This window comes from Cordyceps militaris (genome assembly GCF_000225605.1).
Source record: "Cordyceps militaris CM01 unplaced genomic scaffold CCM_S00005, whole genome shotgun sequence".
In the NCBI taxonomy this organism is placed as follows: domain Eukaryota; kingdom Fungi; phylum Ascomycota; class Sordariomycetes; order Hypocreales; family Cordycipitaceae; genus Cordyceps; species Cordyceps militaris.
The window spans coordinates 1,827,925-1,845,349 of record NW_006271973.1 but is presented as its reverse complement, the minus strand read 5'-3'; the positions used below and the strand labels follow the sequence as shown (position 1 = coordinate 1,845,349).

The window sequence follows — 17,425 nt, the reverse complement described above, 5'->3', positions numbered from 1 at the left end:
ATCTCTCCTGCTTCGGCCCTATGTTGGATCATCTCAGAATGCTGCGCACCGTCGGCGGGCACGGCAGCCGGTGAGTAGCGCCGAACAATCTCAGGCGAATCAGTCTGTGGAGTTCATCTACCGAAAACGTCCTCCCGAGTCGTCCGGCAAGGCGTCGCCCCGAATCGCATTGCCGTGTCCACAAGTGGCGCTGCACCAGCGACGACTTGGCAGCGCATTCGGATGTGGCGCAACGATGCCCTTGGTGGTACCTTTATAGCAGGGAGGTTTATATTCTCTTGTCATGTTTTGATTTCTAGGGCTATCCGCATGGCGACCCTTGAGCGGCTCTTTTCAGCAGTGTAATTCCCGTAGTGGACGATTCGATAAAGAACTGGTATTGAAACACTAAATTTTGGTATGGTATGATAAGCGCGTGGGAGGAAACGCATTCGTATTGACCGATTGACTTTATGCAGAAGACGTTCCTTTCCCAACTACATAAAGTTTGATCGGTGACTTTGTGAGGGTTACTGCGAAGAGTGGGAGCGCCCTGCCAGCGTCAATGGTTGGGATGGCTACCATTACTTAGGTAGGGACTTACAACTCAGATCTATATGCACCTGACTACGTCCGGAAATGCCATAACCAAAGGGTGGGTTCGAACGGAAGATGGCCCTGACAATCTTCCTGCGAATAAATCAGAGTGGTTCATAACTCATGCTCGGTACCCGCGCCGCAGAAGCCCGAGTCAGCTGAGCATATTGTTCACCTCGTTATATCGAACCACTTTTTGGCCGGCATTATGCCTAGACCCGCCACCAGACGCAAACTGCCGAAGAAGATTAGGGCCGCGCCGGACGGGAACTATCATTTGCTCTGCTGGACGCGCCATGCGATCGATGGACACATGGGAGAGGCCGGTCCTAGGGAGTGCATCCTGTCCAGTTTCAAAGCCACAACGTAGCCGGTACAGAAAAACTAACAAACCTCTCTTAAAAAGCAAGCATTTATAGCTTTAGGGCTTTCGAAATACTTCTGTAGCTTGCTGCGGTACATCACTGCCGCCGAGAAGACAGCATCAATAATCCACAGCCGCCCAGGCAGACGTCGCCATGCTCGCTATTAATGAGCCTTCCTGCAAAGGTATCTGTGGCATTGCCAAGAAGTCTGTCTCCATTTTGGCACAACTCGGCTGCTCTTTCTATACGCCGGGTTATGGAGTAAGTATTTTGTTAGAGACATGGGCACAGCCGTACAGGGACGGACATGATGGCAATTTCCTTCTTCAATGCCGCGTCACGAGCTGCTAGTCATCAAGCTCTTTCCATTGCCGTAATGACGTGTACAGCATGGCGAGATGTCAATATCGTGCACACAGGCACCAGCCGCCGGAGCGGAAGCAACTATATATAGAGGCGGCGGCACCAGCTAGAGGCCAAACTCATCTCCATTCAGACTCAGACAGTCACCATTCACTTAGCACTTTTCTCATTTTACGCCATTCGCTATACAAAAAAACCTACCATTCTCTTGACTCGACAAGATGCTTCTCGGCAAGGCACTGCTGGCGCTTGCCTGGGCGGCAACTGCCACTGCTGTTCCAGCGAACGGGGCCAAAAACACGATTGTTGCGCGTGGGCTTGGTAAGCTTCGACCTTGCAAAGAAGAATATCGTGTAGAGTCACTCACAGTTTAGCAGGCCCGTCCAAGGCCCCGGGACCGGACGACGCCGCCGCGGGACCGTCCAACGCCGCCGCGGAAAAGGGCGGACTGTATCGATTCGAGTTTGTCGTCGACTACATGTCGCCCGGTGACGGGCTTGCTCGCTCATCAGCGCCTAACTACCAGGGGGAAGATTCGGATCAGAAGATCACTCCTGACACCATTGCGGCCTTTAGACTGTACAACGTCACGCATGTCATCAGCGCCAACCACGAAGCCAACGACGAGACGATCAAAAAGGCCCTTGCCGATGCTGGAATTGACTATACCCCTCTGCCCGTCCCCGACTTCGAGGCCGCCACCGCCCAGGATTTCCAACGTGGCTGGGATGCTTTCGTCCAACACCGCAGCACCGGTAATACGCTGGTCTGGTGTGGCTACGGACATGGCCGGACAGGTACCATGATCACTGCTCTACAGATACACGCGGAGCACGAGAGGGGCGAGATGCATACGTGGACACACCAGGACTACGTCCGGAATCATGTTGAGACGGCAGAGCAGGAAGCGAGACTCAACCAGCTCCAGGAGACTCTCAGAGCCCAAGCAGTGCCCGCGCCCACCGACCAGGAATTGGCCGACTTGCGGGCGGGCAACTTTGCGCAGCTCAATTGTGTTACCCTTCTCGCCGCCATGCTGACCAGAAATCATCTCAGCGAGAGGTCAACGCGAAGAGAGGTTAAGATGATCCCTCGACAAGGTACTTGTTACATCTGCCTGACAAACCCTAACCACGACCCGTTGCTGACCTTTACAGCAACACCCAATCCCTCCAGAGTAGCGCCCAAGAAGTTCGGTTGTGAGCGGGCTCAGCAAATCTTGCTGACGGAAGACATACCCGTGCCCTGCAAGAAAATCAAAAACATCCAGCTTGGTGTCGCCTTCTCCAACGATCTCGCGTCGGGAAGCTGGGATGACATTGGCGCTACTCTCGAAGGCCCGGCTGGTAACGCAACTCTGCATGTTTCCACACAGCCGGAGCGAGGATCTCATACCTGGGCAACGGTTAATATGCAGGAATCGTACAAGAAGGATGAAATTGAAGTCTCTGGCATCAACAAGCTCACCCTGAATGCTGCGGGCATCGCCAACCAACCGTGGCGATTTGGCGGCCCTGGCATCAATGATGAGTGGCAAGTTGAAGGTATGAGGAGCGGATTCACATGTACTCTCTGGAAACTAACCGTCATCTCTCCAACGCAGATATCCAGATCCGCGCCGACTGCGCTGATCCCGGCTTTGCGGCCAAGGACGACTCACTTGTCGGTCTGAATGCCTGGTACGGGCACCCTGGTGGTTGGTTCTGGGCCAAGACCGAGAAGAAAACCGTGGCCACTTTCCCCATCGTGCCTGGTGACTGGGCCTTTGCGCCTCCTTGCGCCATTATCAAAGAGTTGTCCTATGACTTCAAGTTGGCCGAATGGTACGGGGGCGGCACATATGACGCGCTGGCATTCAGCATCAGCGACGGCAAGACGATTGATTTGGGGGAGAGCGTCGACTATACCTTCCACAAGGACGGCAAGATCGATCTCAAGGCCATCTTTGGCAAAGACCAAGTTGATATCCGCGACCTCAAGGAGCTCCATTTACTTGATAACCATGGGTCGAACGGAGCTGGAGACCCGTGGGCGTTCCAAGGTATGCAATGTTGCCACGCCGGTACCGAGAACCGAGAGAAAACTGACTCTAATCCCCTTTTTTCCCTCCAGGTTTGACCTTGTCTGCGACCTGCGCCACCAGCTCCAGGAAGATGGCCATGAAGAAGTATCAAGCCGTCAACCAATGGGTCGGATACGTCGAGACTGGGCCAGCCTGGACTGGCGCTGTTGCCGCTTCGGACTGGCTTGAGGTAGTTGCTTAAAGCGCAAGAGCTGATGGAAGCAATGGGCCGTATTACTTTCGCAGACATGTTTTGTTCCCAGCGCGGTCCAGCATACGTCAAAAGTACCTTGGTATGGCGATGCAGTTGGGCAGCTGAGTTGACCAGCATGTACCCGTTTTTAGACAGACTAGAAGAGAAAATGAATTTCAGTTCTCCATGACCATGATCTGGTATAGCCGCTAAAATCTGGCTTCAGCCACGCCCTACGGTGGTGATGAAATATATCTGGAGCAAGTCAGGAACTGACGAGGCCAACAACGGAGCCTGTAAGACAACGGCAGCACTGCGTAAGAACATCAACAAAAAGCGCGACGAATTCTGATAATTTGACTGAATTTAGATGCAAGATCTCGCCAAATGTCCGAGTCTCCGTTGGTAGACACCAGTGAAGCCCGGCTATGCTGGCCTTGACTATTTATTAACCACAAGACTAATAAGAGCTGTAACCTCTTTGTCTTGCCCAGTGGGCCCTAAGTGTTTTAATTAGCCCTAAAAGGCTCGTTTCAGGGGAGATATGGAAACACTAGTGTAGGTGGGTGAGGGCGATAATGCGATCGGGCGGTCATCCGGTCCTAGCGCGAGGACGGTGTCGTCGAGGCTGTGACTGAGCGACTGCAAAATGCGGACTCGTCTGTCTCTTAAAGTAGTCATGTCGGCTGTAGAGCGGCCGGGTTCGTTCTTGCTCAAGGAGGATAGAAGCTAGCTCTTTGTTTGTCGCTGTCCTGGTCGAAGCGCATGTCACGAAATTCCGTTACGAGGAAACGTATGCTGACGAGTTGATTGAGAATAACTAAACCGAAACCAAAAACACTGCCTCATACGAGCTAAAACTCACTCCAGTTCCGGTATCATAAGCATCAGTTTCCAGCACTGGTCGGAATCATCTTTCTGCCAGAGAAAGATCATGCCTGGAAATGTCTTTCCTACGACAGAGGGGCCTTTGCCGTAGCCATGATCCCAACCTTTTCGATGGCAAACGGCTTTCCCTTTCCATACTTGCCATCCAGGAAGCGAATAATGGCCGCTCGAACCAACGGCCGACAAATCTTCTTCTCCTCCTCTGTCCAGTACCTGTCTGTAACCCACTCAATGAAGGCGTCATATACCTCATAAAAGTCCTCTGCATCGTTAAATTCAATCATGATACTCTTCGTTTGCAGTTCAATATCGACAAAGCCTCGGCGGTGCAGCATTGAGCGGACGTAATGAAGGTTGGACCAGGGCCCTTGAGCCCAGGCGTTGATCAGCTCATCCGAGGATTCTGGCCAATTGGGGTACCCAGGGAGTTGACAAAGGGCATCGCGAACTTCGTCGCTCCACAGCTCCTTGTGCCAGACCGTCAAGGCGACAGTACCTCCCGGTTTGACCATACGGTAGCATTCTAACTCGAGTCAGCTTCGGCGCCGTACAGAATGCACGTATAAACATACCCTCCAAAGCCGCCTGAGAATCTGGAATAACCATGAGCCCAAAGACGCAAGTGATGTAATCGAATGAGTCATCTGGCAGACCAGTTTTCTGTTCACCGTCAGTACATGACCTTCCTATGCAGTAAAGAGACAAAGTACCTGAGCATCCATCTTCGTAATCTTGGTATTCTTCCATTGATTCTCTTGGATCCTCCGGCCCAAGAACTGGAGTTGCCCAGCGGACAGGTCCCCGCACGTCAAATTCACATTGTCTTGTATTCCCTGCTCCTTGAAAAGCTTGTGCAATGTGGCAGTCGTGATTCCAGTTCCGCAACACAGATCCAAGATGTCTACTTGGTCCTTTGGAGGGATCTTATCAAGACCTGCCTTGCGAAGAAGCGGCTCAGAGAATGGTCCAGTGTGGACTTCACCTTTGGCATACAAGGCGCCAACTCCTTCGCGAAGCCAGAGAGGACCAGCAAAGTGAGTCTCGTAGGCTAGGTCTGTATTTTGAGACATTTTGTCGGCCTTTGGTGTAATGATGTGAAGAGTTATGAGATTGCAAATTGCTTTGGATTTAATTTGAAGGTAGAATGAAGGAGTACGCATTCTCAGGACCTGGAAGTGGTGGCGAGCACGTTGTATATATATTGGACTTGCGAATACGGAGTGGACTAAAACGTCTTCCGAGGGCCCCGTTCCTAAGCGAATAAGTCAGGTTATCCTGTCTGGAGAGCCGGTCCGTGTGGCCACGAGAGAGACCCCGATCGGAGCAACTCTCCGCAATAACGGGAGATAAGCGTCATCATAGCTACTGTAATGCTGTCTGGAGGGCCGGTCCGTCTCCCTTCTATAGCCTATCTCGTTTCCATGATTGTAGTGACGGATACTTGATCGTTGCGACCCCGAGCGGAGCACTCTCCGCAATAACGGGAGATAAGCGTCATCATAGCTACTGTAATACTGTCAGGAGGGCCGGTCCGTGTGGCCACGAGAGAGACCCCGATCGGAGCACTCTCCGTAATAACGGGAGATAAGCGTCATCAGTAATCAGCTACGAAACTTGAACTCGTTGCATATGCATTTTGTTGCAGCCACCTCCGCACTGCTGGACAGTGACGTTTATTGTTTCATGCTGTTTGACGTGAAATTGAAACAGACCCTGGACCCTAAGACGGTATAGGTGCATAAACAAGATCGTGTGCGACTTGGTTGAAGGAATCGTTTACCAGGAGAAAAAGAGAGTACTCCAAGGAGAGCCCTTACTGAAGCTACTTTACATCTATTCAAGGGAGGGCGATCCTTAAACCCCTATTTCCCTCACAGGTCTTTTATGAAACTACAACTTTCTTACTTCTAGGTTCGATTGGTTTTACATCCAAGGGATACCGCTTTAGCCGCCTATACATAGTATCATGTCAGAGTATCGAAGTGTTAGAGTGTCAGAGTCATAGCGTCTACATAGCAGGGTGAGGAATCATACCACCCACGTCCACAAGTGCTTATCATAGGTGGAATTGACAGCTTACTCAGTAGCGCTGTCCTTCCTATATAAATTTTAGTAGCGTAGGATTAGAGCGTAGTTAATCATTATAGTATAACCCTACTTTTGGTTAATAGCTCTGGTGGTGTGGTTAATAAATTGTCAAGGCCAGCTGTGCTTGGTCCCGGTAGTACTACCCTGTAGGGGATGGGTTGGCGCAACTGGCGCGTTCTGTGCCTATGGGAGGTTTCTCTTTGCCCATGCTCGCTACTCGCTAATCTTTCGTAGCTGGCTGTTTTCTCTCATTTTCAGGAGCGCTTATGCGAAGGTTGCGCTCTCGTACGAGGCCATGGACTGAAGGGTTCTGATGTGTTTGGGGTGCGTCCGAGTTATCACCCAGCGCATTGCTGCTTGGTGTGTTGACCCGGGCAGATGATCGGCATCCCTCCAGATAACCATTTGCTACGTATGTACAGAGTATGTATCTCATGTTTCTCAGGGGTAGGAAAGGTTGTCCTGGTGGCTTGGCAATGTTCAGCCTCGTGGCGAAGTTTGACTATTGGACGAAGTGGCGCACAATATTTTGCCCACAATGGCACAATTCAAATAGTAAAAGGGATGGACATTGCCGTTTGGAACTGTGACCTGGCTACGGAGCCACCAAAGTCCATCTTAGCAATCGACGCGTTAATACGAACTCTATGGTAGATCAGGGTCTCATTGAGTTATTTTGGGTGCCTTTTCTGCTGCAATGAGTTAGTTCGGCCTTTCTCTTCGCAAGGATCTCTTTTGAGCCGGCCACTTCGGCATTTGCGATGCAGCAGTTTCGCGGGGGTTTCGAGGTAGCGAGCTGCGACCTGCATGCCATGCATGTTTTGAGCCGACTTTCCGGGCACTTTGGACGCCGATTCCAACCAGTAAACCAGTAGTTACACCAGTTATATGAAAAGATCCAGGAGTGATGGTATACGACCCTCTGTGTGTTGCTGGCCACTCTCGGTGAGGACTACGCAACTAGCTCCCGTGGTCATAGAGCTTGACAACACTTGGGCAGCCAGTGATCTATCGCGCACGGGGTGGTTAAATATACCATGATACTTTCAAGCGCATGAGGCATGTATGCACCCACCCCTTGAAGGAGTTTGACAGCAACATCTTTAGCTTGTTCAAGTGGGCTTGCCTGGACGGGAGCTAGCAAAGCAATCATCAGCTAGTTTGGACCCAGCCGAGATTAAACAACGGTGGTGCGCAGCTGCAGCATACATCCCGTACTGTCTACTCTGTACGGAGTATTACGAAGTAGACAAAAGGACAAACCAAGTCCGCCCGACCCGCGCTGCACGCACCAGGCCGCTTGCCTAGCCGCTCCACGATGGCCCCCCTCATCGGCTTCGCCAATAGCAGCATTCCGCTACTTGGCTGGTTGGCTTGCAGGGAAGGAAGAGGGCCCCTGCAGCGATGAAGGCTGCCGCCCGGCGAGGTCGAATCCGTTGGCCGGAGCGTTTGCGATGGTGTCAACGCTGGAGGATTGAGTGCTGCGGCCGTGGGGGTTTGCGTCAGGGCAATCAAGAAAATCACCCAGCGGGCTCCCGGCGAGTAACTAACTAGTTAGGCCAGGTCGTCTCTCGCCCTCTCCAGGCGAAAAATCTGCCCAATTTCGCCCAAATCCAATTTTAACCACCAGGCCGAGACATCTGGCCTAGTTAGCAGTAGGAACGCCGCTTCACCCGGCCCGGCACTTGGGGTGGCGCAACGTAGCAAAGCGAAAAGTGCACGTAAGAATCAAGGGACTCTCTTATTAATAAGGCCTTCGGTGTGCGGCGCAGACCGCAGAGACTGCCTGTGTCGCAGCGCGCAGCCGCGCTCGGCGACCTGGTGATGCAGCGAGGGGAGTGAAGCAGCCTGCGTTTCACGGAGTCCAAGGGCAGCTCGGGTAGCATCGTGTCAGGGCTGCAGAAAGGGCTGGCGAGGCCAAAAGGGCCAGGGTGGCATGTGTGAGTGGCTGGCTGGCTGCTGGTTTTGGATGGAAGATGCTGGGACGGAGCCGAGGGAGGGATTGATGATGATGTGATGAAGGCTGCAGGCATTATTACTTGGTGGCAGTTTGCGAGTTGTTGGTAATAATATGTAATAAGGTCAAGCAAGGGTCGTGTTCGGCTACGTGGAAGAGGGGCGTGTTTCTGACAGGCCAAACCACCAAACCACCAAACCACCTACCTTAGCAACTTAGGTACCTGGTAGTTAGTACCTAGTAAGTGGGCTGGGTATTTCCATTGAGAACATGTCGGAATTGATGAATATTTTTGATTTACTTGTATTCTAGACAGGCATCTGCCTACCTACTATGTTATAACTACCTCCTGCAGCCTTAGTAGAACTGCAACTAGGTAGCGCGCTATTTTTTGGCGGATTGCCCACTAACCTTTAGCGGCCGCCACCGGCTTTTGGCCGCTGAACCCACCAAAAAGTGTCTCTGCGTCCACTGAGAGTCCGCCAAACATGCCGCAACCTTGGCAGCCTCGTTGCCTTTTTTGCCTCTCCCTCTCAAACTCTCACTCTCCGGCTGCCCGTCCACTGTCCCGCTGCCCGCTTCGTGCCCACCCCAGGCGCGCCAGTCATCGACAGCTTCTTCGCCCCAAACACCCCCCCCAGCCTGCCAAACAGCAGATTCTGGCATACCGCGCTCTCCCTCGCCATCCGCTCGAAATCATCGTCGTGAACCCGTCCTCATTACATCGCCTCCGCCGATTCGCAATTCGTCTCTGCAGCGCCCTCTCTCGCCCCGGCTTCCTCCGTCATAGCCCTGCCCTGCCCTGCCCTCCGCCCGCGACCAGCATGTCGACGTAGCTCCTTCAGCTAGCCCAGCACCCTTTCAGAGACGCACGACCCCTCCGCTGTCACCTTGAGCCCGGCTCACCTCAAGGATATGGCCTTGCTCGTTGCTGCAGGCCTGTGATGATGTCCGAGAATGAGTATTTGGCGGCTGCCCACGGCTCCCTTCCAACCAACACCCTCCCTTCTGGCAGCACACGATCGTCCTCCGTCACCATCATTCCCGCCACGCCCACGCCGGTTCCGCCTGGCGCTTCGCGCTACAACATCCCGTCGCGTCTCAGCATTGACAGCACCCCTCTTGTACAAAGGTACGCTATCATAATTCAGACCGCCCCTCTAGCCACCTCACCGACCGTCGGTCGCTCACCTACTTGCTCTAGCTCCTCAAGAGATGACTCGCAAGTTTCGCCTACCACTTCGACTGTCGCTGCTCGAGGCGCCATGTCCCCCTCCTCCGTCAACTCCAACCTCTCCAACCATGAGCGCCGTTTCGGCGACTTCAACAACTATCGCCGCGACCTAGCCATCCTCGACCAACCCCGAGCCAGCAACTCAATCTCCAGCAACAACCCTCCCACCGCTCTCGTTGCGCCCTGGATGTCTCACAGCAACTCGGCGCCCGGCGGCAACGGCAATTCGCTGCCCTTGAGCTTCTACAACGATTCTACCGATAGTATTTCCGTTAATTCCCACCAAGTCTCCCCGGCTCTGCACCCATCCGCACCTCGCACCGGCCAGCTGTCAGTGAGCTACGACTCGCCCGATGCCATTTACTATAATCACGATGCGAGGAGACCATCCGCTGCTAGCGTCGCGACCACGGCCAGCAGCCAAGGATCCAAGGCTAGCGTCCCAAGGGGCGGATTCCGTAAACTTCAGGGCTTCTTTGGCGAAGAGTTTCCAGGTCGCGATAGCTCCGAGAGCAGCTTGCCGGGCTCGATAGGAAAAGACCAGCGCTCTCGCTCCTACAGCCATACGCGCCCTGGCCAAGAGCGCCATCATTCAAATGCTACCGACAGAGAAGCGTCGCCAGCTTCGTCCCGGCCGAGGACACCCGTGCCCGCGCCCGAGGTCGTACCATTTCTTTATCAAGATAACACGGTAAGCAGGATTGAGAAATTGAACCACGAAAAAAGGGAGAATAGAGGCCATTGCCCTTTTTATAGCCTCATGCTCCGATGTCATGACAGCAGAGTCGCCCAGGCGCTTAATTTGCCCCTCGCCGGCTCATTGCGCCCAGACTTCTGACCCAGTTGGCGCGAACTGCCAAATTTCCCATTCACTAGTTGCTACTTAGCCCCCGTTTGCACTTTGCAGTCTCCGTGGCACCCGTGGCACCTATCACAACTTCTAACACAATCAAACAGGACATTGCACGCTATGGCGAGGCCCCCGTAAGGGATACGATGACCGGACCCGATCGAGACCGTTACATGAACGAAGGGTCATCTCGCGAACCCCCGCCCAAGTCCTCCTCCTCTGCCAGATCTGGTCACTCTATTTTGCCGAGCCACCACCATCACCACCACCATCGACATAACAAGAGTAACGATGATCCTCGCGCACTGAGGCCATCAACGAGCCGAGAAGAGTCCGCCGCTAGCCTGCAACATCCCCGCGACCGAGGAATGGCTTCGGTCATGTACAAGACAAAATCGAGGGCACAGAGCCCGACCCCCAGCGCCAGCAGTGTACCCGCCTCACGCACTGGCCAGACAGACGGCCATGCATCTCCCGGACATGGCAAGCGCGGCATTTTGGGGCGCTTGCGGCGACATAAAGATAGAGAAGAAAACGGCTCGAAGCTGCGAGATCTGCCTCCGTCAACAAAGTCGCTCTCCAACAAGCTCTCCAAAGCTGACTTTGCTCGAACCGAAACGCCTTCACCAATCCCACCCGAGTGGAGCGCTGGCACGCCAGACGCGGCTCGATCGACGACGTTTAATAACAAATTCCCATTCTCCAAGAAGAGCCGGAACTTCCGACAACCCGACTACCATGACGAGGCCATCGGACCAACCGAGCATCGGGCTGCTGGCCACGTCTATCATCTTGACACCAATCTAAACGACATGGAAGGCATATTGACGAGGCCCCCTCCGTTAACACCGTTGGACTCCAGCTTTCTCAAGAGCTTGGAAGGGGATATTGACACCGGCCCCCCTGATCCAAAAGGCCAGTGGGATGCGCCTGACAGTTGGGCTGTGCGCCGCAATGCCGAAGATCAAACTGACGAGGCCCCTGAAACCGAAGAAGCCGCCTGCCCGCCTGATTCCGAGGAAAAGCAATCGCCATACTGCATCCGCATATTTCGATCCGACGGTACATTTCTTACGCATGCGATGCCTCTCGACTCTACTGTCAGCGACGTCATCACACAAGTCATGAAGAAGACATATGTTGTCGACGGCCTCGAAAACTATAACATTATAATGAAGAAGCACGATTTAATCCGCGTTTTGACACCACAAGACCGGCCACTACTAATACAGAAGCGTCTATTTCAGCAAGTTGGCTACGAGGAAAAGGATCGGATCGAGGACCTCGGCCGAGAGGACAACGGCTATTTATGCCGATTCATGTTCTTGTCAGCGCGTGAGAGCGACTTCCACGCTAGAACCATGGATCTCGGCATGTCGCAACAACAAAAGCTCAATTACGTCGACCTTTCTGCCCGCAACTTGGTCACTATTCCTATTTCGCTTTACCTGAAAGCAGCCGACATCATTTCCCTCAATCTGTCGCGCAACCTGTCTCTCGACGTCCCGCGAGATTTCATCCAGTCATGCAAGCAATTGCGAGACATCAAGTTCAACAATAACGAAGCGAGAAAGCTACCGCTCAGCCTCTGCAGAGCGGCCAAGCTCACCTACCTAGACGTCTCCAACAATCGTGTCGAGCAACTCGACAATGCTGAGCTGGATACGCTAACGGGTCTCTTAAAAATGAACCTTGCCAATAACCGTTTGACGCATATCCCACCATACTTCAACGCATACCAGTCTCTCCGAACGCTCAACATCTCCTCCAATTTTCTCGACACCTTCCCGAAGTTCATCTGCGAATTACAGAGCTTGGTTGATCTTGACCTCAGTTTTAATTCAATTGGCGAATTACCGGACGGGATTGGACAACTCAAGAACCTGGAAAAGTTGCTCATTACCAACAACCGACTGGGCAGCGAGGTGCCTCAAACGTTCCGAGATCTGATTAGCCTGCGTGAGCTTGACATCAAGTACAACCACATCACCAACATTGACGTCATCTCCGAACTGCCGAAACTGGAAATCCTGCACGCTGCGCACAACCAGATCTCATCCTTCGTGGGTGGCTTCGAGCGTATTCGTCTTCTGAAGCTCAATTCCAATCCTCTAAACAAGTTCGAGATTACCGCGCCTTTGCCCACTCTCAAGACGCTTAACCTCTCACACGCTCAGTTGGCGAGTATTGATTCGGCCTTTGCGCATATGATGAACCTCGAGCAACTGGTGCTTGACAAAAACTACTTTGTATCGTTGCCACAGCAGCTTGGAGCCTTGAGCCGACTGGAGCATTTTAGCATTGCCAATAACTCTGTTGGCGAGCTGCCTCCACAAATTGGGTGTCTCACAGAACTCAGGGTACTGGACGTGCGAGGAAACAATATTTCGAAACTCCCAACTGAAATTTGGTGGGCCAACAAGCTCGAAATTCTCAATGCATCGTCCAACGTTCTCGACAACTTTCCAAAACCGGCTTCCCGTCCGCCGCGCGTCCCCGGTGAGGACTCTGCTGGCCCACCTCCCTCGCAGAACGGCAGAACTGGCCCGCTCGTACCTCTCTCTACCACGCCAAGCACAGAAGAACTTGGAGACGACCGGCGTCCCAGCCAGGCTTCCAGTACCTTGCTGAGTGTTGGGCCTTCACCAACCCAACCGGACCGGAAGAGCTCTGTTGTATCTGTGTATGGCAAGGGCGGGCGTAAAACGTCCGTTGTTTCGCGAACAGCCTCACAGACTACCTCCTCTACCGTTACGCCTCCACCGTCCACCTCTAGGAAAGACTCTGGAATGTCCTCGAGGTTTACGAATACATTCGCCGGCTCGCTCCGTAATTTATCTCTTGCAGACAACAGACTAGACGACGATGTCTTTGACCAAATTACATTACTCACCGAGCTTCGCATCCTCAACTTATCCTACAACGAAGAGATTGGCGACATGCCTCAGCGATCCATCAAGAGCTGGCCGCAGCTCGTCGAATTGTATCTTTCCGGCAACGGCCTGACGACGCTACCGGCCGATGATTTGGAAGAAACCAGCCTGCTCCAAGCATTGTATATTAACGGGAACAAGTTTACCAACCTTCCAGCTGATATTTCAAGGGCCAAGAAGCTGGCTGTTCTTGACTGCGGCAACAACTCGCTGAAATACAATATTTCCAACGTGCCTTACGACTGGAACTGGAACTTAAACCCGAATCTGCGGTACCTCAACCTATCCGGCAACAAGCGACTCGAGATCAAGCAAAGCGCTTGGGGTCCTGGCGGTCCTGGCGCAGTGAATCGTGAGGAGTACACCGACTTCAGCAGACTCCTCAATCTCCGAGTTTTAGGACTGATGGACGTGACTCTCACCCAACCCAGCATTCCCGATCAAAGCGAAGACAAGCGAGTGCGTACTTCCGGTTCGCTGGCCGGTCACCTTCCCTACGGTATGGCGGATACCCTCGGCAAGAACGAGCATCTGTCTACTGTGGATTTGGTGGTGCCGCGATTCAATTCTTCAGATACCGAAATGCTCCTAGGCTTGTTTGATGGTCAAGCACTGTCCAGTGGCGGATCCAAAATTGCCAAGTACTTGCATGAGAATTTCGGCCATATTTTCGCCATGGAGCTCAAGGCCCTCAAGACGCGCAAGAATGAGACTCCAGTCGATGCCCTGCGCCGAGCATTCCTTTCGCTCAACAAAGACCTTGTCTCTATTGCTGTGCAGCACGCTGAAGACCGCCCTAAGAAGTCGCACAGGGGCTCTGCACAGCCAGTCGTCCTCAGCAAGGAAGATCTCAATTCTGGAGGTGTTGCCACAGTATTATATCTGCAAGGCATGGATCTCTATGTTGCTAATATTGGCAATGCCCAGGCCATGGTCATCCAGACCGATGGCAAGCACCAAATGCTGACGCATAAACACGACCCTGCTGAGCCGAGTGAGCGGTCTCGCATTCGTGAAGCTGGCGGCTGGGTATCTCGTAATGGTCGCCTCAACGACTTGCTAGAAGTGTCTCGTGCTTTTGGGTATGTAGACTTGATGCCTGCTGTCCAAGCTGCGCCGCACGTTCGCCAGATGACGATTCAAGAGCATGATGAGATCATCCTCATCGCCACCAGTGAGCTCTGGGAGTATCTCTCTCCCGGTTTGATCACTGATGTAGCTCGATCTGAACGCCAGGATCTGATGCGTGCTGCCCAAAAACTGCGCGACCTCGCCATGGCCTACGGCTCTTCTGGAAAGATTATGGTCATGATGATCAGCATTGCCGACTTGAAGCGCAGAATGGAGCGATCTCGACTGCACCGTGGCACTAGCATGTCACTCTACCCGTCTGGCGTCCCTGATGATGCGCAGGTCCTCTCTACGAGAAGAGGCCGCAAGACCAAGGGAGATGTGCTGGACTCGTCACTGAATCGTTTGGAAGCTGAAATCACTGCGCCGACTGGCAATGTGTCCATTGTCTTTACTGACATCAAGAACTCTACGACGCTCTGGGAAATGTATCCTACCGCCATGCGATCAGGTATCAAGCTCCACAACGAAGTGATGCGACGACAGCTGCGACGCATTGGTGGTTATGAAGTCAAGACGGAAGGAGATGCATTTATGGTATCTTTCCCAACCGGCACCTCTGCGCTGCTGTGGTGCTTCGCCGTTCAAAACGAGCTCTTGGAGGTCACCTGGCCATCTGAGATTCTCAGCTCCATGTCTGGTCAAGCCGTGTACGATAAGGACAACACGCTGATTTTCAAGGGCTTGTCAGTGCGTATGGGTATTCACTTTGGTGACTGTGTGAGCGAGACTGATCCGGTCACTCGTCGCATGGACTACTTCGGTCCCATGGTCAACAAGGCATCCCGAATTTCGGCGGTAGCAGACGGTGGCCAGATCACTGTATCGTCTGACTTTATTTCCGAGATCCAACGATGCCTAGAAAACTACCAGGACACGGACCGGTCTGGCTCTGCAGGATCAGAGGAGGGATATGATGACGAATCCTACGCCAGTGCTATCCGCAAAGACCTCCGCAGCCTCACCTCGCAAGGATTTGAAGTCAAAGAGATGGGCGAGAAAAAGCTGAAGGGCCTCGAAAATCCCGAGATTGTCTACTCGCTGTATCCTCACGCGCTCGCCGGTCGCACCGAGTACCACACTCAGCACGAACGGCGCGATGAGCTCGAGAAACCCGCTGCTGTTGCGCCCGGCGGCGATCTCTCGTTTGACCCCGAAAACATTTGGGCGCTCTGGAAGATTAGCCTGCGACTGGAGATGCTGTGCAGCACGCTGGAGGAGGTGCGCGGCCCGGGCCTGCAGCCGCCCGAGACGGAGCTGATGGAGCGTCTGAAGACGCGGGGTGGCGAAGTGACGGAGCGGTTCCTCGTCAACTTTATGGAGCACCAAGTCAGCCGGATCGAGACATGCGTGTCCACCCTGGCGATGCGCCACCTCGCCAAGGGCAACGTTGTGCTGAAGGAGCTTAACGACCTGCGCGCACCCATGGCGGCCATCTTTGATCACTTCAAGAAGCAGCAAGAGGAGCTGGCGCGATACAGGCAGCTCTATGGGCCCCTCCCCGACGACAACACGAAGCAGATTGAAGCCAGCAGCGACTAGACCCTGAGGCGGACTTGTTCGCCACCTTTTGAATATTCGACATGATTTATTGGATACTGACCGCGCTACACGCAGCTGTTTTCGATATGCGGAACAGGTCCCGTTTTGCCCTTTCCATTTTAATAGCGGTTCCTTAGCCCTTTTTTTCTTATTGATATTTGTTGGTTTCTGGATTTTGCGCTTGTACGGAACTGGAGAGAGGGTGGAGGATGGTACTTGATGAGCGACACGGGATGTCGGTTTTTGGCGGCTCTGCACCTGGTTCCTTGTTGGCATTGACCGTTGTAGTTTTTTGTTCTGGGAGAGCTCTGGCGTTATTGTTTGCTTGTTGGTGTTTTCTTCCATGCCCCATTCAGCAAATAGCGACTCATAATGGGCATATATATATATATGCAGACATGCTCATGTTTGTTTCCTTTTTTTTCTCTCCATATATACTGGCCACTACCTACGTAATACAAAAAAGAGTTTCGACGAAAGGAACAGGTCCCTAAAACGTAAAAATGAGGCTGTAATTTGATGATTTACATGTGTTGTATGTACTTGAGTTACAATCAGTTTATTCTACAGCGGCTTTCCCTGGGCTCGACTGCGCCGTGATTTGCTGCATGATGTGTATGCGCGGCGCCATGCGCGGCCCGGCATACCAGCCGCCTGTGATGCTTCGCACGAGATTGCGAAGGTTGCGCACCACGAGGCCGCGGCCGAGCACGGGGGGCCGCAGGCTGGCTACTTGCGGGTTGGCCTCAACGTCGTCGCTGTCATCATCACCGCCGGCCGTGGCACCGGGCCGCAGCACCTCAACGCCGTCGTAGCCTTGCACGACGCCAATCGTCCGCCACTGGCCGCCGGCGACTTTGCCGGGGTCCTCGACGAGGACATAGTCGAACCGCGTCCAAAAGTCGGCCCGGGCCAGCGCCGCCTCGTCCTCAGTCTTGTCAAAGAGCAGCAGCGGCCGGGCGACGCCGGGCGGGAGCGGCGACGGCGCGCCGTGGGCGAGGGGCAGGCCGTGCGGGTTCTGCCCAAAGAGGGTGAGGCCCGTCATGCAGGTGAGGACGTCGGCGTGCACGGCGACTGTCTCGCCGAGCGTCGTGGCGGAAGCGGGCGCCAGGCGGAACAGCTCCGCGACGGCGTCGCCGCCGGGGTAGTTGAGCGAGGAGAGGAGCAGCATGGCGGCGCTGGCCGCCAGCGAGGCGAGTACGGATAGGGGTAGGGCGAGCGCGAAGAGCCGGTGGACGACGAG

At 53.7% G+C, this 17,425-nt stretch overlaps 4 protein-coding genes across 4 annotated transcripts in view; 2 read left to right on the top strand and 2 right to left on the bottom strand.

Annotated features, from left to right (window-relative positions):
- Positions 1–1,525: 1,525 nt before the first annotated feature.
- CCM_06930 (protein-tyrosine phosphatase) lies at positions 1,526–3,568 on the top strand (the record flags this gene model as incomplete). Its single annotated transcript, XM_006672068.1, has 4 exons — positions 1,526–1,625; positions 1,682–2,848; positions 2,908–3,345; positions 3,417–3,568. The coding sequence occupies 4 exons, from the start codon at positions 1,526–1,528 to the stop codon at positions 3,566–3,568; spliced, it is 1,857 nt and encodes a 618-aa protein (XP_006672131.1).
- A 944-nt stretch (positions 3,569–4,512) lies between these two features.
- On the bottom strand, positions 4,513–5,517 carry CCM_06929 (UbiE/COQ5 family methyltransferase, putative; the record flags this gene model as incomplete). The annotated part of the gene is made up of 3 exons (XM_006672067.1): positions 4,513–4,970; positions 5,020–5,107; positions 5,158–5,517. 3 exons carry the CDS (start codon positions 5,515–5,517, stop codon positions 4,513–4,515), a joined length of 906 nt encoding a protein of 301 aa, XP_006672130.1.
- Positions 5,518–8,762: 3,245 nt separating this feature from the next.
- CCM_06928 (adenylate cyclase) lies at positions 8,763–16,182 on the top strand (the record flags this gene model as incomplete). The annotated part of the gene is made up of 6 exons (XM_006672066.1): positions 8,763–8,795; positions 9,107–9,275; positions 9,358–9,433; positions 9,508–10,417; positions 10,603–13,251; positions 13,312–16,182. The coding sequence occupies 6 exons, from the start codon at positions 8,763–8,765 to the stop codon at positions 16,180–16,182; spliced, it is 6,708 nt and encodes a 2,235-aa protein (XP_006672129.1).
- A 559-nt stretch (positions 16,183–16,741) lies between these two features.
- The window catches only part of CCM_06927 (alpha-1,6-mannosyltransferase subunit (Ecm39), putative), a gene marked incomplete at both ends in the record, with an annotated part of 1,822 nt that continues 1,138 nt past the window's right edge, over positions 16,742–17,425 (bottom strand). Inside the window, one exon of the mRNA XM_006672065.1 lies at positions 16,742–17,360. Coding sequence (XP_006672128.1) covers positions 16,742–17,360 — 619 coding nt within the window. The remainder of the gene's footprint in view (positions 17,361–17,425) is intronic.